The sequence below is a fragment of the Pseudochaenichthys georgianus genome, chromosome 24 (assembly GCF_902827115.2).
Source record: "Pseudochaenichthys georgianus chromosome 24, fPseGeo1.2, whole genome shotgun sequence".
Taxonomy (NCBI): domain Eukaryota; kingdom Metazoa; phylum Chordata; class Actinopteri; order Perciformes; family Channichthyidae; genus Pseudochaenichthys; species Pseudochaenichthys georgianus.
Window position 1 is genome coordinate 25,115,104 of NC_047526.1, and position 24,412 is coordinate 25,139,515.

At 41.4% G+C, this 24,412-nt stretch overlaps 1 protein-coding gene across 2 annotated transcripts in view; it reads left to right on the forward strand.

The window, feature by feature from the left end:
• LOC117439537 (protein eva-1 homolog A) overlaps positions 1-24,412 on the forward strand; it is a 79,984-nt gene that overhangs the window by 52,814 nt on the left and 2,758 nt on the right. Inside the window, exons 1-3 of one of the 2 annotated variants that reach the window (XM_034075467.2) lie at positions 5,197-5,246; positions 20,795-20,929; positions 23,727-23,915. In XM_034075467.2, the coding sequence (XP_033931358.2) occupies positions 5,210-5,246; positions 20,795-20,929; positions 23,727-23,915 (361 nt within the window). In that variant the 5' untranslated portion in view covers positions 5,197-5,209. Of the gene's footprint in view, positions 1-5,196; positions 5,247-20,794; positions 20,930-23,726; positions 23,916-24,412 lie in introns of those variants that run through there. The other variant, XM_034075465.1, reaches the window with a different exon arrangement.

A 24,412-nucleotide genomic window follows, 5' to 3' on the forward strand; every position in this document is an offset into this window, starting at 1 on the left:
TAATATAAACACGCTTGTTCAGTTTTATTTTAAGGTTCAAAGAGAGTGGCTAAAGTAACCCAAGAAATTACAAATATAAAGACTAAATGTCTCATTAAACTAATGGTTTAGTTGTATTTTTGCCATTCAATGATTTCCTTTGTGAGTATGTGTTGGTTCCTGCCAGCTTTTTATAGGATTTGGTCAAAGAAGTAACGCTGCTGTTCTCCTTGTAGGGGACTGGCATGGAGTAGCATGTGGTGTGTTTTTGACGCACTCTCTTCCCCCCCGGCTCACCCCGCCTCACGCCCATTAAAGTCAATTTGTTCTGAGAAGCAAGGATTGCTATGAGTCCAGAAACACGTGCTGCATGCGCTGAAGACGGCAGAGTCACTTGATTTAGTGGCAAAGTGGGAAAAAGAAAGGACTGTTGACTCACAAAGGAAGATATCAATTGAAAGGAGAGAGCGAGAGATATTTATATCATACATTTTAGGTAGTTTATTATCAGCATATAGTTTAAATATATGACTCTTGTTGGCATGCTTTGGCCAACAACTTACAGTGCTTTTTACGATTTAATATAATGGAGATGGAGACAGAAACAAGGACTGGACGAGAGACAGAGCTCTCCTTCTGCATCAACAGAGGGTTTTATGTTTTGGCTTGCTTGACTCCTTATTAGAAGTCTGGAGACTTTCAAAAAGCCCAAACACACCTCAACAATCCTCCAAGACTTCCAATAAAGGTTTAAATGTCATGCAGCAGGATTACAGGGTGCCAGTTTAACGAAGACACAGTCTCAATGAAGAGTCTCGGAGTGGAGGTTTCTATCTAAACATGTGTTTGAAGTCGGCCCACATTAAGGAGGTTTCGATATACAGTAGACATGTGTTTCTGGTTGTGTTGCCTTAGTTATTTTATCGCAGGTTTTTAGAAATTAGCAGACATGCTTAATGATGTCTGTAGATTTTACAGCCCAGGGTGTTTGAATGAACATTAAATGGCTGGCTGCAGATGTTAGGCAGGTTTTCAGATGTTGGTCGGTTGAAAGAGAACTGCTGTGAAGTTAATTTGTGTAAGTGATATCTAATGAAACCGTTTTTACGGCTCAGTTTTATCCCATTGCCATCTAAACTTCAAGATATACAGGTTACATTTACAAACAAAGAACTTTATAAATGAAGTACAAAGTTTTAGGTAGGTTTACTAATTCAGAATAATAGTAAGTGGATAACTTAGTGTAGATGAAAGACAGTATTTCATATAACTTGCATACTAATATGTAATACAAGGTATGTGTCTGTACATTTCCGTTAAAAATAGAATAGAATTACACTTGCTCAGTCGAAATGTGATGTGAAAGTTTGGACACCTTATTAAAGTACATCCTTATTAAATCTGTGTTCATTTGAGCCGAAGCCCCATTAATAAAGGTTGTGCTAAATTACATGCTCAAATATCTAGTAGTAAAGCTTGACATCAGCCAAATTAATCAATTGTCTTGCATCTTTTAGAGTTCCTGATTGAAGACTTTTTCCAGACTTCCTCCACATTAGACACGGTGTTGGCATGAGAAGCTTGACTACGATCAGGTCTGAGATTAGAAACCCGGATACACCAGGACACAGAGCTCAAGAAAACACGTGATGCTTCACGACCTCAAATGGCCAGGGTCAGCACTTATCAATGCTTCCTCTGGGGAGGGAGGCCTTACTCAAGACATTATTGATCTCTGATGTGGTTTTCAGGGTCAAAGGTTATCTCCCAGCAGCAGCTGATGGGTCAGTCCTGCGTCCCTGGCAAAGGTCCAGAGGTTGATTTAGAGGAAGTAAACTTCACAGGTCATCAGTTGAATGTGTCTGGTGGTATTTAGCTATCACTGATCTGGATCTTTTCTTTCTCTGTCTGTTCTTTATTGGTAGGTATAGAACTGAAACTAATCATACGTTTGGGCCAGTATTTCTTGACTCGTGAAGTTTGGGGAAAGCTGCAACAAACCTCAATTAAAATAGTCAGATAGGCAAAAAACTTTGATCAGACAATCGGACCATGAGGTTTGCCAAACGTAATTGAAAGAGAACAAATCAGCCAAACATTTTCCAGCCAACTGATGTGAACACACTTTTACACTTTTACTTCCAAAAAAAGTGTTTTATATACTCTGGCAAAACTGTCAGCTTGTTTACAAAAAAAGATACTACTTTTCTATAAAGATTAAAAAGTGACAGAAGGTGTATTTTCAAAGCAAGGCTAACTTCAGTCTTATCGCCTCCTGTCTCTAGTTTTACTTATCATACAACATGTCAGTGGTATTGATCTCTTCTTCTAGCTCATTTTAAACATTTTATCCAGACATATGTCGCCTTTCTCTAAAAGATATCTGTACAATTAGCCTATATATTTGTAGTGTTGTTGTGAAATGCAGTGCTTGACAGGAATGTTGCTCCCTGAAAGGCTTAAAATATATTCTCTCCCTTTGGGATGTGTCCTAAATAGCCTGCGGGATCTGTCCCAGCCGAGCCCAGCACAGTACAGCCATGCTGGGCTGTTATTTAAAAACCTCCCAGAGAACTCCATCACTCTGATCTGGAGCCAGAGCCTACTGATCTCGCCTCCAAACACCACCTCGCTCCTCCTTTAGCTTCCAACCAAGGATGAAAGGGATGATGGAGGGAGAAATGGAGGGTTGAAGCGTTCTCTCTGGCCTTCTTTGGCATGCCTTTTTCTTCTTTCTTTCCCAGCAGGCCATCTGTTTCCTGTCTGCAACGTGACACCAGCACCCAGTTGGGTTTAGCTACTCTAGGTGTGTGTGCAAGTGTGTGTAAGAGGGAGTGTGTGTGTGTCGCGTGATTGTGGGGTTTATGATTAGCTGCTATACTAATACATGTAGTTATTTATGTTGGTACCAAGTGGCCCATGCGCTCTCATGTGATTCAAGTGTGATGTCGACATGCTTTATCCGAAGTGTGTGGGAACCGCTGACTAGTGTATCGTTGATTCATATTGAGAGGTCTCGATGGCGGATTTGATGGTTATGCATGATTTTCTGTCTCTTCCATCTACTTTAGATGTACAAGAGAGGAAAGAGGAAACTAATGTGTACTCTGGTATTAAGCATGGTAATAGTGGCTGTTGTGTCTAACCACTGTTAGGTAGGCTTTGAAGGGGGCAGTCTCTGTTTGGATCTTGGCTGTTCTCCACTAATTACAGTAATAGAGCCGGCTGGATGACCCAGGATAATCTGCACTCTCTTCTTTATCTCGCACACCATTACAATGAAGGAGTGAAAGTATATTGCTTCACTGTTAATGCAGTTACTGTTTAAGTAAAAAACTCAACCAACACATTGGAAAAATAACACTACTCCACTGCCACAGTGCTGTGTGTTTCTTTCACTTTATGTTCGGCTGTCTAAACTTGTCAGATGGGGATTTTCCACCCTCGAGTCCAATCTGAGAAGCCGGACGTCTTTCTCTGCCAGTGTGTTTGTTTTTGTATCGACGTGCATAATGACGTCCGTCAGCTGAAGCCAAGCCAGACCTCCAAGTTGTGTTTGTTTATCGAGGCTCGCTGCATCCAGGCTTTTCTGGGATGCTACAAATACATGCTTTTGTATTTCTTTACATACTTGAAATACAAGAAGTGGGAAAACGCTGATCTCGTGCTAGGGTTAGTCTGAACAGTGAAGCTCATAATGGATAAATAGCCTACATGTAATACTAGTAGCCTAAGTATGACAACTAAATATCAGGCCGAAAGAGAAACACAGTAGTTATGTCAGATCAAAGGTTACAATAACTACATGTGATTTCTTGCATGATAAAAGTACAAAGGCTTTATAAAGACCCACAGGCCCCCCTTTATACATGCCACATGCTTTATGTTTTAATCACAAGTTCATTCAATAAAAGTCCTGTCAGTGTTAATATGACAGTTGCCCTATAAAGGTCAGTGCTGAGGAAGCTATGGGTGGTCCTTTACCTTCTCCCCTTCTAACCCATTTAGTTTAAACTCTGGCTCCTCACACTGCTGGCATATTGTAGACCCTACAGTATGTATGAATCCAGAATCTAGAAACAAAACGCAATTTTTTGTGTATTTCTTAAAATTGCCAAGTATTGCTTTACATTGTTGTCTGCATGATCCTTATCGTTGTCATTTCCAAGTGTCAGTTGTATTCCTCATGCAATATGAAGTAAATATAATACTTATAAATGGTATATCGGTATGATACAAATATCTCTGACCTTTTGGTTTATGTCTGCATCACCTTCATGGAAAGTCATTTTCTCCCCTATCCTTCTCTTTCCATCCCTCCCACACTTACATCCTGTCTTCTTTTGTCTCGGGGTTAAGAAATATGAGCTTAAAAGGTGTTCTGCGTAATGTGTGTGAGTCAAAGTGTCAAGTGGTGACCGGCGGGACAGTGTACGCTAGTGTGAGTCTGCCTTATATAACAACTGCACAGAACCTCCCGCAGCATCGCAATGTGAAAAAAGACCCAGCATTGTAGATCAAATTCATTTCTTACTCTGTAGGCCATTGTTTATACCAGAAAGATTTACAGCACAGCTGCAGCGAAAATACGGCAAGAGCAGGGATCTAGGTGAGAACTCCTCAGCTGAGATAAGGGGTTGATTCATGTTGGGCAGAGCATTATTTATTACCATATAGGGTTTAAGTAATAAAGATCAGTGTTGTAAACTACTTAATCCCGGCTACATTTTTGAGAGGTTAACATTTATCTTTTTAACACTCAACATCTGTTTTTGGATTCACATATAGATTTAAAGGTCCCATGTCATGCTCATAATTCCATTGTTGACGTCTACTAGAATAGATTCTCATACAGCATCTCTGTATAGTATGTGTATTCACTCTCTGTCTTAAACGGCTTGTTGGAGCTCCTGCCTGTGTGTGTGTGTGTGTGTGTGTGTGTGTGTGTGTGTGTGTGTGTGTGTGTGTGTGTGTGTGTGTGTGTGTGTGTGTGTGTGTGTGTGTGTGTGTGTGTGTGTGTGTGTGTGTGTGTGTGTGTGTGTGTGTGTGTGTTAGGGCTGTGCAATTAATCGTATTTTAATCGCGATTACGATTATGGCTTGCGACGATTATGAAAACAGCATCATTGACAAAATACGATTATTTTGCTGGGTGCGCTTTCGCCCCTCCCTAAAAGCCCACTCGGCCACGTGGTAGTGACCTGTGTTGTGAGTGTTCAGCGCGAGCGAAGATGTCTGAACAAGAGCAGCAACTCGTTAAAAAGAAGGGTAACACTATTTCCACTATTTGCAAGTACTTTGCCATTACATTTCACATCGCTAAAGATATGTGCCCAGTTAGCACTGTTAGCAACCAGGGCTTTAAGCAACTTGTCAACACGTTGGACAAGCGTTACGTGATGCCGTCTTGGTATTATTTCAGCAGGTCTGCGCAGCCTGCACCATATGACAAATGCCGTGGGGAAGTTGAGAGAGATGTGACTTCAGCTGACTACTTTGCCACCACAACAGACCTATGGTCTAGCCCAGGGGTGCCCAACCAGTCGATCGCGAGATGTGTCTAAAAATAGAACAACAATATTCTGTTTTATCGTTAATGTCCTATAACATAATGTTCCTGTGCCAGAATAATGCACTTGAACGCATCAAAGCTTTGTGATTGGCCGGCGTCACCCCATGTGTCGGGGCGTGGCTGAGGGTCTTCAGTACAGGTGGCTTGTCACCTGCCTGCGCTCATCTCTGAAACCAGACCATGTAAACAGGCTGGTGTTTCTTGCAAAAAATCTTTAAGAGATGACATGAGCAGCCCTACCAGCATTTGCCATGGTGGCCTAAACATTTTTATTTGGTCTTAAATTGTAGTTCAACATTTATTTCCTGTTGCTTCTGGACCATGAGGGTTGGCCAGCCTTCAACGTTTAACTGAGTGGAATATGTTGAATATGTTTTACCAAAATGTTGGCTATATGTTAAGGAGTTTTCAGTAGGTTGTGACAGTGCACTGCATCATATTTGATTTAATTTATTTTGGTCTAATTTATTCATATTAATAATATATGTTTAGTATGGTTTTGGAAGTGCGCTCCAACATATTTGTTGATCTTGTTTATTGGTAAAATATTATTTGTTTTAAAGTTCAATAAATGGTCAATGAATAATCGTCAAAATAATCGTGATATCAATTATTGACCCAAATAATCGTGATTATGATTTTTGCCATAATCGCACAGCCCTAGTGTGTGTGTGTGTGTGTGTGTGTGTGTGTGTGTGTGTGTGTGTGTGTGTGTGTGTGTGTGTGTGTGTGTGTGTGTGTGTGTGTGTGTGTGTGTGTGTGTGTGTGTGTGTGTGTGTGTGTGTGTGTGTGTGTGTGTGTGTGTGTGTGTGTGTGTGTGTGTGTGTGTGTGTGTGTGTGTGTGTGTGTGTGTGTGTGTGTGTGTGTGTGTGTGTGGAGCTCCACGGATTGGTCCATTTCGTTACTGTGACCAGGAAAAAGAAAGATCTCCAACGAGGCGTTCTGGGGCAGCATAGACAGGTCTTTTCTGTGTTAGAGTTTTCCTCGCTACAGGGTGCACTTTGAGGGTTTGTGACTTTGCAGACCGTTTGCAGAAAAAGCTTCATAACACACAAGGGGACGGGTAATAACCGGAAAAGCATGTCATGGGACCTTTAATACACATTTTCTTCTTCACAATAACCAGGGATATTTTAAAATGAAGCAAATTGTAATGTTTCATTGCTAAAGTATCAGCACAAATATATGATATAGACCACTATTAGGTAACTACTTTTCCCAATTAATTAAGATGGCCATACTGTAACAGTACTAAAGTATTCGATGTAGCAGTTTTAAGACATATTTCCATCTTTTTAATTCTGATTCGTTAGTTTGCCACACTGAATTGAGCCCATGTTTGTGATATCTTTGCTTATTTTAGGCCACGTCATGTATACTCTTAACTTAAGAGTCTTAAGTTAAGATAAATGTATCTCATAGCTAAGTGCACTTGGATTCTGGGATTTGTTTAATGAAATCAACGGTTTTTAACAAACTATACGCACGTTTGAAAACACTCTTAATTATTGGAGTTGTGTTGCTCAAGTGAGTTGCTGGTCAGATACAAATGTCTCAGTGGTCACAAACCAAACACTTCAATAAGCAGAAGAAACTTAAAGAGGGCACTAACAGGTGCAACGTTTGAGTAAACCCTCATGGGTGCTGAATTTGAGAGGTGGGCAAAGAGTTTAATGTGCGTTTTCCCTCCCCTACGGCTGCACATTAGACGCGTGTGTGTTCATGTGCTTGTACAGGATATCCAATTTAGACTTGTGGACTTGAGAGGTAGTTTGTAATGCTGTAACTCTGTTAGCTCAGTTTCATTATCTAATCAGAGCCGTGCGGTTACACACTGCAGGATCTCTGATGTCCCTCCGGCAGCAGGTGTTTATTTTAAAGACGGGTGTAAAAGTGTCCCTGGCAGACTCCATGTGGATCACTCTCTCTCCACTACTAAACCTTACAGACATGCATCTGAATCTGTTGTGGCTCAAGCTGTTTTAAGACCATGATTAACAGGGGCCGAAGACAGGAAACAGATTTGATTTAACAGGAAATATAGACGGCAAGACAAACCGATAACCAGCTGCAAGCAGATAGTCTTCAAATAATCCCCAAAACTGAAACAAGTAGGTTAGTTAGAAGATGTAAAGTAGTCGGTACTCTTGTGTGCCAAGAAACCCAAGACTGTAAGGGGAGACAGGAAAGGAAAAGTTCATGGAGGTACTTTTCCCATCTGTCTTACTATTCTCTTCTCTCAATCAAAAACAGCTGGTCAGTTTAGAATGTCTATTTTCGGAGTTGGTTCTAATAATAGCCCCGAGTACGGTAATGTCAAAAGTCTGCTCAGATGGGACACATTTGGTCCAGCGTGTTGGACTGGCTATCAACCGTCAGGGCTTCTTATCTAACGGAAGTTATAAAACGACTGCTTATCTTTGGACAGCATTCAATACGTTTTGTCCAAATAAAGAACTGTTTCGACACTGTTGGCATTATCAAAACTCGAGTCCAGCGCTGAAGTAGCAGACTTAACAAAAGTAAGACTGTAATATGCATGTGTGTGTGCACTTGTGTGGTGATAAGCCCAATGACAGACTCAGGCTGACCCAGACCTCAGCTTCATTATCTCTGACCAGGCCTGACCGCTAATATAGCGTAGCACCCTGTCAACACGTGGGAGATAAAAAAGACATGCCTCCTTTTCTTATACACATGCGAACAGAACTCCCACACACTGCTTAGGCTTTCATCGGTTCCTTCTCTCTGCACGAGGTAATGTATAACTTAGTCTGAATGCTACTGGTTGTGATTCACTCTCACTTATATCTCTCATGTAATCACCTAACAATGATAGGGCGCAGAAGCACTTTATGATAGACAAGCGCAATATGAGGCAGGTGGTAGTGTTTTACCAAAATGATAAAGAAGCGTTGGAGTATGCATCAAATCATAGAGCGTGTAATGACACACAGATGCTGAAACACATGTTGTGTGTATATTCTTTGTCATTCCGCACAGTGACTACTAATCGAATCTGGTAATTGCTGGTGTTACTGTAAAGCCAATGCCATTTAGATGATCCTCTGAGGTCATTTTCTTGAAGTATCTCCACTTTTTATATTCCTGATGTGGTCCCACTTACCTCATGGACTCACAAGTGTGCGTATTGTTCATTTAATATGCTGTTGTTGGATTGTATTAATACATGTTCACATTTACAGTGTGTTAAACTAAATTACCTTACTTTACCAGCACCAGGATGGCTATTAGTCTATATATAGTCTTTTTATGATTTGTGCAGGGGAGAGTGAACAAGTCCTAATAGCCATCAATAAATCACATTCGTAGTATAAAGTGCAATCATGACACTCCCATGGACAAAACAAAAACATAATGGGCCTATGTAATACACCAGGGATGCATGTTTTAAAGCCTGACTCATTCTCTCCCCTCCCAATTAACTTCTTTAATGAAGTTAGCTTTATTAAGGAGGCCCATTCAGCAAGTTAGGTGCTGACCTTGGTGACGTCTTTGTTTGTGGAGTGAAGCAGAACTTCTCTTCTGTCCTATAATGCTCAAATGTCAGGCTCATATTTGTATTGTGTGCCTCTTCTGTGTCATGTTCACATGCTTTACCATTCAAAAAGCTCTTTATTTTTCTCATACTGTCTGTGCTGCAGCTTCTCTTTTCACCCTCTGTCTGAAACCAGAGCCCAGTTTGCTCTGATTGGTTGGCTGGCTTTCTCTGTTGTGATTGATCAACCGCTTAAAGATGTCCCGCCCCCTTAACCTATCAAATCCAATGTGTTGGAGTGCTAGCCAATAGAAACACAAGTGTTACATAATGATGTCACTTTGTTACAGAAGTAAACAAAGGAGTCCAATGGAGGCGTTTCAGGCAGGGGCGGGACTTTGGGATTTTAGCCTTTGTAGACCATTTACATGCACAAAAACGTATATAACACACTACAGGAAATGGAAAACTGCCAAAAGTATAATAGAGATTCTTTAACCAACTATTGTTCAATTAAATATTTGAGGCTTACGATTTATCTCCATTTTGATATATTGTTGAATATTCATTCAATGTCATTTTACTAGTCTGTTATTAAAATGTAGATACAACTAATGTTAGATGGCTGCATTGTTTTGTAATCAATCATATTGAGGCTAGTGTTAGCACTTAAATTAAGATTTGATACAGTTTGTATGGACACTTAGGTATCAACACACCCTGTCAGACATTACACTACCATTATGGTTTGTTCTGGGAGTTCTGATGACATGATACAATATAGAAAGACAGACAGTCAGAAGTGAAACTTTATAATTTAATCATGGCCTCACTTCACACACCAGAGATTGGAATGGACATTGCTCCATCTTATTGTCACTGTAAGGCTCTGTCAGTCACGCCTTTTGATGTAATCCACCACGCAAGAGATTAAGAAAAAATGTTGACAGACAACGTTCATCTCCACCCTTGTAACTGTCACACATTCATAAAGACAACTGTACCCACTGTAGGCAAACCTTAAACAGAGACCTGCTGCTACGTATATTGACAGGGATGAACTGGGCTTAAAACTAATCCTAGTTTATCTGTTACCAAAACTCCATTCATTCCTCAGGTCCCTGCAGACTTCATGTGTTGATTTTATTAACTGCTGCGCACGACCAGTTGTTGCCGCGTGCTAAAGATAGCAGCATTGTTTAGATCAGCCGTGACAAATGTTGGAACACGCTTGTTGAATGTTGCTGACTTTATTTCCGTCACGATTTAGTCTAGACCGGTCCCGTCACTATCTGTGCTCTCTCTGTTCCATGTCAGTGACAACAAATGACAATCTCTGTTGTTTGACAACCTCAGCAGCTCTCAGACCAAATTGAAACCCAGCATCCCATTACCTCACGACTCTGATATGAAGGAATGAGTTTAGGCATGCAGCGCGGTTTGATGATTCAGCGTCGGTCACATCCTTGTTGACCCAGTGGAACATCAGATAATGCTGTGCTGACTGCGACAGTGAGCCTGCCTCTCCCACGTCCAAACGATAAAGATGTGGAAATACAAACAGCTGAGCGATCGGAGGGCGGCTTTAAATACGCTGTAGAGTCAGAGGTCATCTCTAGCGAAGGACAATTCACTTTCAATATTTACACTACAGTAAGGACTACTTCAGATACAGTATATAGAAGTGGGACTTTCTTATATTAACTAAAACATGCAATTTTCCTTATTTTCAACTAATAATACCCATGTCTTTTTTTTATGATTAGTGAGATAACTATTTCATGTCCCTCAGATGTCTCACTAATAATAAAAAGTTAAGAAAAAAATACAAATGTGCTGCTGATAATGCACCAGAATAATTTTATATAAGTAGCTTAAGTTTACAAAATGGTTACACTTCAAAGAGTTATTATTATGTCAGATAAATTCTGATGCAATTTGTCTTATATGAGCCAAAGTATAAGCCAAGATTAATTGTGAGGAAATCCTGCTAAATTTTTAATAAATGAACCTGCAGTTATTGATTTGTGCCAGTATTCAGTTTGCTAACAGCAGAACCATAGAAAACAGTCCAACACGTTCAGTGTCATTATAGAGAAACAGTTTGCTACTTTTGTAAATTTGATTGAATAATCTACGAGAGAATGGATGTGTCTTTCTGGATGTGTCTTTCATGCTAAGCACCTCCTCTTTATGCATATTTCAAAGTGGGCCTGAGGTTGTGGCTGAGTTTTGAAGACATCAGTGGGTTTCTCGTCTGTCTGGGGGGGGGGGGGGGGGGGGGGGGAGCTCCACAATTGAGTGATTTTCAGTCCCACAGTGTCAGCGGAGTTTCTATTCCTATCTCTGCGTCTATGTTAATGACACCAACTGTGTGCGGTGTGTGAGGAGTGTTTAAATAGCCAAAACAGCTGCGATCCTGGAGTCTAACTGATGGTTGTGGTGAAGTGAGAGTGATTACGTTCAGAGCCCCTCGGTCTGGCCGTTATGCCCCACAAATAATTGTACGTCCTACGGCCACCATGGCCTGTGTGCCCCTGATACTGTTAAAATCTCGAAGTTGCTTTAAAAGCGACAGAACAGTGTTTTCTGAACTGCATTATGCTGCGTTCACAACGGACGTGATGCGAATATTCTCATCGCTCGAACCGCTGGAGTTTCACCGCGGCTGTCAGCTGTGTTTACTCCTGTCATTCAAACAGGACGCGCTGGAGAGGGGGCGGGGCTTATTTCCATGTAAATACTGTGGTGGAAACCAACTGCGACAAAATTAACATATTTTTACCGTGATTTAATTGTAATACACGTTTCAAAATGATGCCGAAGTAACTAAATACTGATACCGGTTAGTAAAAAACATGAATTAATGCTTTGACAAGTCTGCAAATAAAACGGCAAGCGAAAAACCTTTTAAAATGCGTGTTTCAGGGGTCTCCAACCTTTCTCCACCTGAGAGCTACTTTGAAAAAATGAAAGTGGCCAAGAGCTACTTGCATCGCATCGCTTACATTTATTCACATAGCACTCATCAGTTGAATTAAGCTACTTTTGTGTGAAATTGCAATACCTAAAGCTTATCTAAAATCTTAACTTCACATCAAGGTCCAAGAAAACGACAATTTCTCACATATTAATATGGACAACATAGTAAGTGAAGATTCACATAAATGTCCAAGAGCAAATTACAATGTTTTCACTTCTTATTATGGCCCACACAGTAAATACATCGCCTTAATCACCACCTTGCAAGCATCTTATGGCACGTGTACAATAAGTGCATTCACTCTTTTTTACAGTTAGTGAGATGACTGGCGCTGCATGGAGTCTACCCTACAGACCATGCTGGACCCACTCAGGTGCACTCTAATAGAGTCATTTACATGTTCATCAGTCGGTCTTGTTCTGTATTTAGATTTCATGACATTCATGCCAGAAAAAGCTGCTTCACACAGGGATGTATACAGAACCAAATAAAGCAGACATGTTCAGTGCTGCTTGGTGAATGTTCTTATAGTTTTCTGGGTCTACAAGGCTCCAGAAATGTTGTGAGTTTTGCTGAGACTTCAGCTGAACATGATTTTGGAGATGTATAACCTCCATCTCCAACTCCACAGGATCGACACTGAACAGTGCAGCCATCTTTTCTTCTTCTTCGTATTGACATGAAATTATAAACCATAATTAATCAATTGTATAGGTCTAGCCTCCCTATATCTGTGTGTGACATTTTTCCATCCTCAAAAACAAAAAACTAATACTTCTGCAGTCGAGCTGCAGCTTCAAGCAACGGTCTTCTGTTAAAGAAATGACACTGAATGTCTTGAATGAGGCATCACACACATGACTTAAGTCTGAACACAGCAGACAACAGGAGTATTTACAACAGCATTATAACAACTAAAATAGTGCATGTGGGTGCACACTTACATTCTCTGTCTTACTGTTACATGAATCCCATGAATGTATGAGATTAAGTTAGCTTCATCATCTCAATCAGTGATTAAGTGAATAATAACGTTTCTATCAGGTCACTATCAGCCTGTCACTCATATTAGTAGTTATTTTTCAGGGGGGGGCGGGGCTTGGAGGAACGGAGAGGAGACTTTACATGCGTATTTATCAACTGAAAATAGCAAGAGTGATTCAGAGCGGGTCATGCTGCCGTTGGTTCTGACTGGTGCTGCTGGAGAAAGCAGACTGCTCCATGTGTGGTGTCGCTGTGCCGCTGTCACATCTGCTCCTTGATTTCTGCGTAACGGACCAATTTTATATTTGTGTGACAGAAACAATTCTAAAATAAAAACACTTAATTGTCCGGCCGCGGCCGAAAAATCAAGAAGCAACGTTACTACGCTATAATCGATAATCGAGCGGCGAGCTACTGAAAAGCTGCCCGCGAGCTACCGGTAGCTCGCGATCGACGTGTTGGAGACCCCTAACTAACCTGTAGCTGCTCCGTCCACACTCACAACAACGTCCTAAAGACAGAATTAAAGCAGCGATTGTATTCGCCATGACAGTCTGTGGTTTGTACATGTTTAACTTTTGTCCAGTTTCTGACCAGAGCTGTGAGGAGTTGATTAAAGAGACTCTCGCACGCGCGCGCGCGCGCGCACACACACACACACACACACACACACACACACACACACACACACACACACACACACACACACACACACACACACACACACACACACACACACACACACACTTCACTGTACACTGCTGAACGATGTATGTGCAGAGTTTGACCCTTGAAGGCTGTTTCTTCTGCTCTGAAATATATTTGTTACATATTAATAGAATTTTAGATTTTTTTATTTGATTTTGGATTTGTGAATGGGAGAAGTAGTATGGAAAACATACCAAACACTAATTATTCAAAGTAAAGTATTTTATTTTATATACGGTAATACTAAGGAGGCATAGGCCTATATGATGATATGATGTTTGACATTATTGATATTAAAAAAGTGATTTGTTTTCCATGTCATTCGTGTGTTTTTCTTATCAAAAAGTGAAGTTATTTATTTGTAAGCTCCAAATCCAAATGTTTCCCTCAATGGCCTTTGTGCCCTGGCATGTGGCCTTTGTGCCCTGAAAAAGTGTGTGTGTGTGTGTGTGTGTGTGTGTGTGTGTGTGTGTGTGTGTGTGTGTGTGTGTGTGTGTGTGTGTGTGTGTGTGTGTGTGTGTGTGTGTGTGTGTGTGTGTGTGTGTGTGTGTGTGTGTGTGTGTGTGTGTGTGTGTGTGTGTGTGTGTGTGTGTGTGTGTGTGTGTGTGTGTGTGTGTGTGTGTGTGTGTGTGTGTGGTCTAGCATTACTATAGTTGTGGGGACCTACATCTGTTTACATAGTCACGTGTGGGGACTGGCTTCCCTTATGGGGACAAATTGGAGCTCCCCATGAGGGGCATCATTAATTTTAGGGTGAAGACTTGGTTAGGTTTAGGATTAGGGTAAGGTTAAGGGTAAGGGTAAGGGTTAGGGTTAGGCATGTGTTGGTTATTTGTTAAGATTAGGATAAATCTCCAGGAAATGCAATGTCCCCTGAAGTGATGTATACATGGTGTGTGTGTGTGTGTGTGTGTGTGTGTGTGTGTGTGTGTGTGTGTGTGTGTGTGTGTGTGTGTGTGTGTGTGTGTGTGTGTGTGTGTGTGTGTGTGTGTGTGTGTGTGTGTGTGTGTGTGTGTGTGTGTGTGTGTGTGTGTGTGTGTGTGTGTGTGTGTGTGAGAGAGCGTGAGCATTAATTTGTATTTGTGAGTGTCTCACAGCAGAGGGATGTGTGTTATCCATTAAAGTAAATGGGGAACATTTTTTGAATGTAGGGCAGGGGGCTCAGAGAGGCAGGGTGGGGGGTTGAACTGTTCCCCTCTCTCCATCCTGGAATGTCCTCCCAACCTCCACTCCTCTGGATGCTTTTAGACCGTGTCACCATCCAGCTATGTCCTGCCGTATTATATTGAGGAATATGTGATCGAGCACAAGCCTCTTTAGCAGACAGATCTTGTCACAAGAAGCTCCTGCCAACTAAGGGTTTTTCTGGCCTTCATAATCCTTGCTGACTGGATAACTTGAGACCGCTGATTTGATTAGGATGCCTGCATCCGAGCCAAAGCTGAACTTTCCCTGAATCTCCAGGATTTGAGGCTTGGTTCTCATACCTTTTGGAAGAGTTTCCTTAGCCAGCCTGCTTCTTATTCAATCAGTTACCAATAAATCCTGGCCTGAACTTCCTAGTGTATCCAGTTTTCCACCATGGGCATTAAATGAGCTCCAGAAGTACTTTGGGGGGGGGGGGGGGGACTCAACGTCTTACTATGTTGATGGCAGTTTGCCTACTGGAAACATTTTCAACTCACTTTTATAGTTTGTCTATATACTCTCAGATCTATTTTTACTCGTTTTATTATTTTAACCTCTTCATTTTTCCCTTAAAGTGTGACTAAATATACTAGTCAAGCATGGAGTAATGTGGTAGATATTTTCTACATCTATTCCAACAGTTTTTTGCGGTGCTTCACTGCTCGCACTGACTGAGGTGAGCAAGTTAAAGCCTTGGTGTTTTTATGGCTGCACAATTACATGAAAAATATATTAACTAAATATATATTCAAGGTGGGGGATTTCATTGGAAATGGATGGCATGCTTTTGAACATGTTTAAGAGTTATGTAAGTTAGATAAGATTTGATGAGATAAAACATAAAAAGAGACAACTCCTTTAAGCAGCACACATACTCTAATACACACACACACACACACACACACACACACACACACACACACACACACACACACACACACACACACACACACACACACACTTTTCAAGTAATAGAGTAGGCTATATTTCTCACACTAACATAAAAATGGAGCAGACCCAGAGAAAACCCTCAGCTTTAGTCCCCCGATAGAGTTCATATTACCAGGTCTGCTTCGTATACCCACGATGGGAATGAGTGTGTTAATCATGTGCTATGACACATTCTCTGTCATGCAAACACACATTTATTTGGATATATAGAACCCATTAATGTTCACAGTGTGAGCTCGGGGAAGTGCATTCATTTGTGGAAAGATAAACTTGACGGAATTGCCTCAGCTTTGCTTAGGTCAGATTTAAACCACTCCACAGACTCCAATACTCTGCCATCTTCATCTAAATAGTAAACACCTGTATCTATATATTGAATATACAGTCCATATCTTTCATGTAAGAGTTACAAATGTGCACAATATTCACACATTTTGAGTGTTATCAGCTGGATGCCGTTAGAGTGTTACGCTGGGGGTTGGAGAAAAAGGGAGTGAAAGGAGGAGGAATGCAATCTCAACACCTTCAGCTTGTGCCCTATTCACCTTACATGTTGTTCTGCAGGAATGCCATTAGCTCAGTGAAAAATGGTTGTGTGTGTGGATGGATGGATGTGCTGGTGAACGTGAGTGTACAGATGTCTGTGGTGTCTGAGTTGGAAGCAGGAGTAAGAGCTGAAACTAATTTTGGTGAGTCTTCAAGTTTGTCCACATTGACTTGAGGTGTTTTTTTCAAGGCACTGTGTGTGTGTGTGTGTGTGTGTGTGTGTGTGTGTGTGTGTGTGTGTGTGTGTGTGTGTGTGTGTGTGTGTGTGTGTGTGTGTGTGTGTGTGTGTGTGTGTGTGTGTGTGTGTGTGTGTGTGTGTGTGTGTGTGTGTGTGTGTGTGTGTGTGTGTGTGTGTGTGTGTGTGCGTGCGTGTATCATGTGAATGTTGGATCTCCTACAACACTTGAATGCTGTAAATGAAGTAGGCTGTGTGCTGATTGAAACCAGACGCTTTTACTCAGACTTCTTACTCACATGCTCACATATGCCAGCACATCGTTCCAAGGCACCTTTCTATTTTTCCAAAGTGCTATAAATCCATTTAAGGTGAACTTAACCAAGGTTTTTTGTAAGTTGGCATCTTAGCACTTGAGTTATCCACTGCATAAATGGTAATGTCTAAATTGTAACTAAACTCTGTATCTTTATGTAGCTGTATATGAATCCCATGTCATTTCAGACGTTGCTCTCACTCTATCCCTGGTTTGACTGCAGTTTTATGAATGTACTACTTCTCAACCTAACTTAGGTCAAGTTGCACTTTATTCTTGCCTCACCCTGGATAGAAAATACAGTAATTTAGATGAGTGTCACACCACATTGCGATTTTAAGCTTAGAGTGCATCACAGAAAAGTCATAGTGTAGGTTAAGCTGTCTTTATTTGGGCTAACATTTCAGAGAGCCAAAGCAGACGGGGCATTAAAGAATGTCCTAAAACATTGGCCCAGGTCAGATTTAGCATGGTTTAATATTATCCTCTTGCTTAAAGGGCTTTGTCCCAACAGAGTTCTGCATCGGCCAGCACATGGCCCACACACACACACACACACACACACACACACACACACACACACACACACACACACACACACACACACACACACACACACACACACACACACACACACACACACACACACACACACACACACACACACACACACACACACACACACACACACACACACACACACACACACACACACACTTTGGCCTGCAGAGCCAGTGAAAACAAAGCCGGGCTCTGCCAGTGTAAACACGGTCCATTGTTATGGGCCCTGTTTCCCGCCTCGTGTCCTCGCTCCCCGTGGCGGGAGAGGTACAGCGCTGGTCCTCGTCCCATCGACCGCAGTTATATTAAGACTCATTTGCCATGCATTTATGTGACCATGTCATTATAATGCAGGCTCTCGAGTGTGATTTATGTCCTCCGTTTCTCCCCCTTGCACTCGTCTTTCTCTCTTTTATTGGTTCAGTTTTTACTGCTTGGCTCCTTTAAGTGTGGTTTGCGGCCGTTTGCTTCGAGAGGTTTCAGCTTTTTGACAATTATTTTTAGACAAGCAGCCGTCAATTTGCTATGATGTACCAGCTTCTGCCAACAACGTTAGGCCGTAGAGAAAAACATGGGAAACGGCTGTTCTCAAGGATAGCAATCCTAATAATAAACAAGGGTGTCGGTGTGTGTGTGTCGATGCACATGTGTGCTCAATTTATGCACAAATATCAGGTGGGGCTTTGAGTGTGCATGCGTGGGTGTATCTCAATTATGTCCCTTAATTTTGTACAAATGTGAGTGTGTGTCATGGCGTCTCTCAGCTGTGACCCTGGGCCACATGTGCAGCCGATTAGGGCCAATCAGAAGGCTGTAATCAGGGCGTGGCTTGAGGATGGTGGCAGCATGGGGGAGTTTTAAGACCCGTGATTAGTGTGTCAGACTTATGAGGAAGGACAGGGACGGGGGGGTTGCCAGGCCAAATCCCATGTCTTCATTTCCATGCGTATTTCACCTCCACTTTGTTTATTTAGTTTGTGCCAACCACGCTGGGATAAAGCAGGGTTTCAAATTCTTGGTTTTTAATCTATTTAGGCAACAGATTGGTGCGGTACGCCACATGAGATGATGCAATTACAGAAAGGTATTTAAATGTAACAGTATACGTTTCTACAGCTGGAAACTCACCTAACACCATATGAGTCCTCCTGATGCAGTACGGTGAACCCAGGCCAAGCAGGTTAAACACATAGACCAGAAATATGTAGCTACTTCTATTTGTCTGGCATCAACCTCCTGCCCTTTCTGCTCACGGCTCAAAATGAAAACCAAAAGTTGGAACCACATTTAGCCGAGGCCTTTGAAGTCTGCGAGTTTCAGTAAACCAGTTTTGTTGATTGGCTCTCAGATGTTCTGCAGTAAGATAAGATCACAAATGTCCTCCTCACATGTGTGCAGTTTCTGTGCAGTTGTCACAATGTCATATACTATGGCAAAAATGAATTGGAGAGTACTAGGGGGGGAATGTTTGAACAATAACTGTTCCCTTTGGCTTTACATAAAGTCAGTCAATGTTTTAAGGAAGACATTACTCAATGTTGAACCTTGTTAAGCAACTGGAGCATGCAGAGTCACAGAAGCTGCACTTTATAGACGCAGTTGACATTTTTACGTGTGTGTGATTGAAAAGCTCCAATCTGTCGAATGTCACTTTAAAATTAAACATGGTTACAGCATATATAATACTAATGTTCACTGAAACAAGCTTAAGTCAAAGACGACAGGTATAAATGACAAGAACACGTTAACAAGCTTTTCTTTAAATCATAGCAGTTAATGCACGAACCACAAATGCTGCACATGTATCTCCTTGGTATCAATCATCCATATATCCTGTCATTCCCTACTGTCAATTATTTCAAAAGGCAATGCATGTTATGTCGTAAAATAATTGGTACCATAAATGTCAGTAGTTAAAAGTTCCCGCTCAGTCTTTTCATCATTGCGTACAATTGGAAAAAGGTTGTAATGAGTATCCAGGGGAGGGGAGCTTTGTGAGGTCTGCTGCTCCTTCCTGCACTCTGATTGACTCTTGGATAACTGCCTAAATCAGTCTCTGGAAATCTGATCAGAGTGTTTATTCATCGGCCTTTAAACAAATGGTTCACTTTTACTATCAATCACAGTTTCACTATTAGTGCTCCCGTCAGCAGAACCAGGCAGCTGCTTGTTTGTTTGTCCGGCGCAGTGAGAATGCAAGAGCGGCACAGACAGCTGGAGAGAGAGTCCTCTGTCGGGCTGTAAATCAGCGCTGATCTGACCGGGCAGACACACACAGGGACCGGAGCGTGGCCCAGCGGCCAACACCACATGTGAGCGGGCAGGAATGTAAGGCCCACTGCATTGTGGGTTTGTGTCTGTGGGGAAGGATTGCAGACTCCCTGACTCAAAGGACACTGAGGTTGGGGGGTGTGAAGGGGTGGGGATGGAGAGGAGGGGGATGGAGAGGAGGGGGAGGGCAGCAGAACTTCCGGGAATCAGAGTGCAAGTTCAGGAGGAGTGTGAATCATCATCATGCTGTCTCGTGTACAGCTCCACTCTCCCATCACAACATCCTCTGACTCTTAAATCTGTTCAGGATCTCCTGTGAAATATAGATTATGAAGCTTTATGCACACACGAGAGGAGAATATCCCAAGTGACAAACATGATGTTATTGTAGGTATTAATATATAAGATGAAAGTTAACCCTTTTAACTCAGATATACAAATAGTCCACCAATGCCTCGTTGCAGTGTCTTTAAATGCTTTATACCCTAACATCTGTACAACCTAAGATAAAAGGTGATGTAAGTAAATGAATCATACTTATTGTTAAAAGTATTGAAATTGTGACATGAAACAGCAACAAAACAACAACATGAGTTAGATGTAGAACTATACACAACATGTTTCATACATTCAATAAGCCGTTTGAACGATGTACATTTTGAAGTGTTTGAGATACGGTCCTTTTTATCAGCAGAGTGCGAGAGCATTTGTGGTTTAATGACGGTACACTCAGCATATATGGTATGGTTAAATGATAAGATAACAAATGATGTAATCTACTGGTTTCCGCGAGTGTAAAATGTCATGATGCATAATGCTAAATTAAGATAACCATACAAACGTTTTCAAAGGTGGTCGAAAACTAAGAAGAGTACCAATACCAAGGTATTCATGCTAAAAGAAATCCCATATCAATATTGATCAGGCTTTATGCAGAACAAGAAATGGAAATGACTGCTACACATCTCTGTACATACCGCAATCTAATAATCCTATGTGTCTTTCTTTGTTTCCCTCATCCCCAAATCCCCTCCTTTGCTCCTCCTTTCCTTCTCTTTGAAGTGCCAAAGAAGTTGCTCCAGGAGCAGGGACCCAGACCCCCGGTGTTCTCCCCTCCACCCAGCGCCCATGACCCCAACATAGTGGGAGACGGCCCTCCAGAGGGGAGCTCAGTCAGAAGCCCCGACGCTGTTCCAGGTAAGCAAAACAACATGAGCTTTTTCACTCTCCCCCCCAGTGACCGACACTCTCTCCCAGCCCCCCATGGAGAGCAGTTAACGCTAAACAGTCCCGAGGCCTCGCAGGCACCAGCAGAAACAGTCGTTCAGGTTTTAAGTCGGAGCATATATGTCTGTATATTTAAAGTCACACGGGTACAACTGTTACCATATGTATCCAAGCAGAGCCATCGGTTTGGACCATTTATGATCATTGCTCTTAAAAATATACGGCTGTTCAAGAGCCAATGATGTGACCACAGTCTAAATCAGTCTGCTATACTGCCCTGCTCCCTGAGAGAGAAGAAAGTCGAAGAACAAATGAAAGAATGAAAAAAAGAAAAAGAAGACGCCAGCTAGGAAGGAAACTTAAACAAAGCTTTATTCATGAGGGATGATGGCCTGCATCCAGCACACTAATTACTCTGCTCAGCTACCGGCACTGTACTGATTAGGAGGATAGACGGATGAATGAGGAGCTAAGAGAGGGAGGAGATGTGTGCTGGCAGCTCCTGACACATGAATGGCTTCACTTCCTCGCACCGGGCTTCAAACACTCACCTGAAGCTCGTGTAGAAAAACCTGTTTCATCTCCTATGGGGATGAAACTATGAACGCGGAACAAGAAACATTTGACTGTAAATAAAGGTATCGTGCAGGTGTGTGGTGCAGTGGGTTGTGCGTTGGTGTTCGGACCAGGGTGTCACAGGTTCAAACCCCACTGCAGTCAGCATGTTGTTGTGTCCCTGGGCAAGACACTTCACCCCAAATTGCTCCTGTGGGGATCGCCCACAGTATTGAGTATGTAAGTCGCTTTGGATAAAAGCGTCTAACAAGTGACATGTAATGTAATGTATCAGGATCTTCACGTTTATTCACCTAATTTCTCTTCTTTTCAACCGGATAAGTGTAAAATAAACAGAATCAATCTTTTTACTTGACCCTTATGTTGGCAGTTTACTGGATCGATGTTATCGCATACTGTAATGCTTAAAGAAATAGTTCCACATTTTGGGAATGGGGTAAGATGAGAACAGTCATAAATGCAACTTCTTAAAATAATACTTTAAACATTCGAACACCACATGACTGATCAGGGACATTTTGTACAAATGGACTCACCCGTTAAAAAGGTTTAAGAAGTTTAAGTTGGAAACCACACATTTGTATTGTCTCCATCTTTGGTCCCCACTGCTCGTTGCCGTGGTGTTTCTCCACTGCGATTCCCAGAGAGCATTGGGCCACCATAGAGAAAGTCTCCGTCTCTTAAACCATGATGACACCTAAATCTGGTCATAACTACCCAGTTCCCTTATGTCTTTTATTCATTGTTAAGCCTTACCCTCTGTTGCTGATGCTAAAAACATAACATACTATTTATTTCTCTCTATTACAACAGCAGTCAAAGACATTTTGAGTACTGGAGAAAACATGAAGAGTGCTTAATTTATTTTTTAAATATGTCGTTTTTTGTTGTTTTAAAGTCCGTTTGAATTGAGTGCACCTCACATAAATGAAACACTATTTACGTTTATGTTATTCATATTATTTAACAATTTAGATTTTAGGAAATAAATAAATGGATTATATGTTATAAAATGTAAAAAAGTATTCAATCAAAAGAGCAACCACTGCATTTACATAATTAAGTTTAGTTGTATTTCGAGCCCTGTAAATGTTTTTCTGAAGGATACGTCTGCCTATGTTTATGTGTGTTAGAAATAGAGATGGCTGCATGTTGTTGGTTGAATGTTGGCTCATGCACCGCAGCAGGGGGTCCAGGTGGAAGCATTTACCTCCTCCTCCTCCTCCAATCTGCATTCATCAGATAGAAAGAGCCAGACTCACCTTAAGAGAGACTGTAATTAGAGGTCATTGGTGTGTGTGACAGTCCACCAAAGGATGCTCACCTGCAACAATCCTGCATGCGAATAAGACTAAACACAGATGTAAGGCTCTGATATTGAAGTGAACGCTTCTGTTTATTTTCGTAGCTTAAGGGTTGTGTTTATCAGAGAGGGGTTGCTTATTCAAGGAGCCAAAGTTTCAGTAGTAACATATTCCAAGTAAACACTTCTTCACGTTAACAAGATGTGACTACACTCAGAAAAAAGTATTAAAATCCTTCTGCGCTCCGCTGTTCTCTCATCTTGACTCCTCGCCTCTTGCATACACATCGAAGCCAGCATGTAAACACAGAAAGAAGTCATGCTGTGATGAAGGAGAGAGAGAGAGCAGGAAACAGTTGTTCTCTTCTATAAATAGATTGTTTTCTGAGATTTGGAGATGTTGCCAAAGTGCAAACTTTTCCCATGTGGGTCTCTGTTCTCTTTAATGACATGAGTCAGTAGACATAAGTTTGACAGAAGCAGATGTTGTGTGTGTTAAATGCTGGATCCCACAACTCTCTGAGAACATGTGTGCACCTTTATGCGTGATGCATCTTTTATCAGAAGCTTGTGTCCTAGATCACACACCACTGAGAGACTGGTGATGACTCAGCAGTCTGAACGCTATAGTCACAATACTTCAGAGACACTACACACTGACTTTACTGTCAATTAGCGAACTCATGCTGTAATAATCTGACTGTACATGCAGTCATGAACTATTTATAACTAGTTATATATGTCATTGCATGTGGGCAGACACAGATTGAAGTTCTATTTTGAAAAAAAACATGACTGTCTAAATAAAGAATTCAAATGATAAACGAATCATCCCCTTAAAACGTAGTCTGCTTTGTGTTGTTAAACTGAACTGTTCTGCTTTTTCAGAAAGGAAGAAGGTCAGGGAGACCAACCCCGACGAGGAGAAGCTTTCAGAAGCCGGAGTAGTAGGAGGAGGAGGAGGAGAAAGAGAAACTCCACCGCCCCCCCGAGTAATGAATCCCATCATCAACTCCACGTCTAGCTCCAACATGGCCCTCATCAGCAACGCACTGGCAGCCTACACTTTCATATCAGGTAGGGCACACTTTATATAATCATGTGTGACATCACATCACAAATTAGACACCTTAATCTGATCTCTGACCTCTATCAGGAAAATATTACATTTAACCACAGAGATTATTATTAGTGGAGAAAATCAGAATCCCTTTATTCGTCCCACAATGGGGAAATGAACATTGTCACAGCCAAGTATAGATAAATAAAATAAAAACTATAATAATAATAATAATAATAATAATAATAATAATAATAATGGGTTCCATTTATAAAGCACTTCATATTTGAGTTCAAATCCCGAAGTGCTACAAGTAGTGAGCATGAACAGTATAAATAAACATTACACAACACGGTAGAATTAATAAAAAAGCAATAAAAAAAATAAATAAAAAAAAACTAGAACAATATTTTATAGTATTTAAAATAAAAATGATAACAATTTACAGAAGTACACATTCAGGTAGATAAGTAAGTCGTCTTGAGAAAGAGCTGGATAATAATGTCAAGGGGCG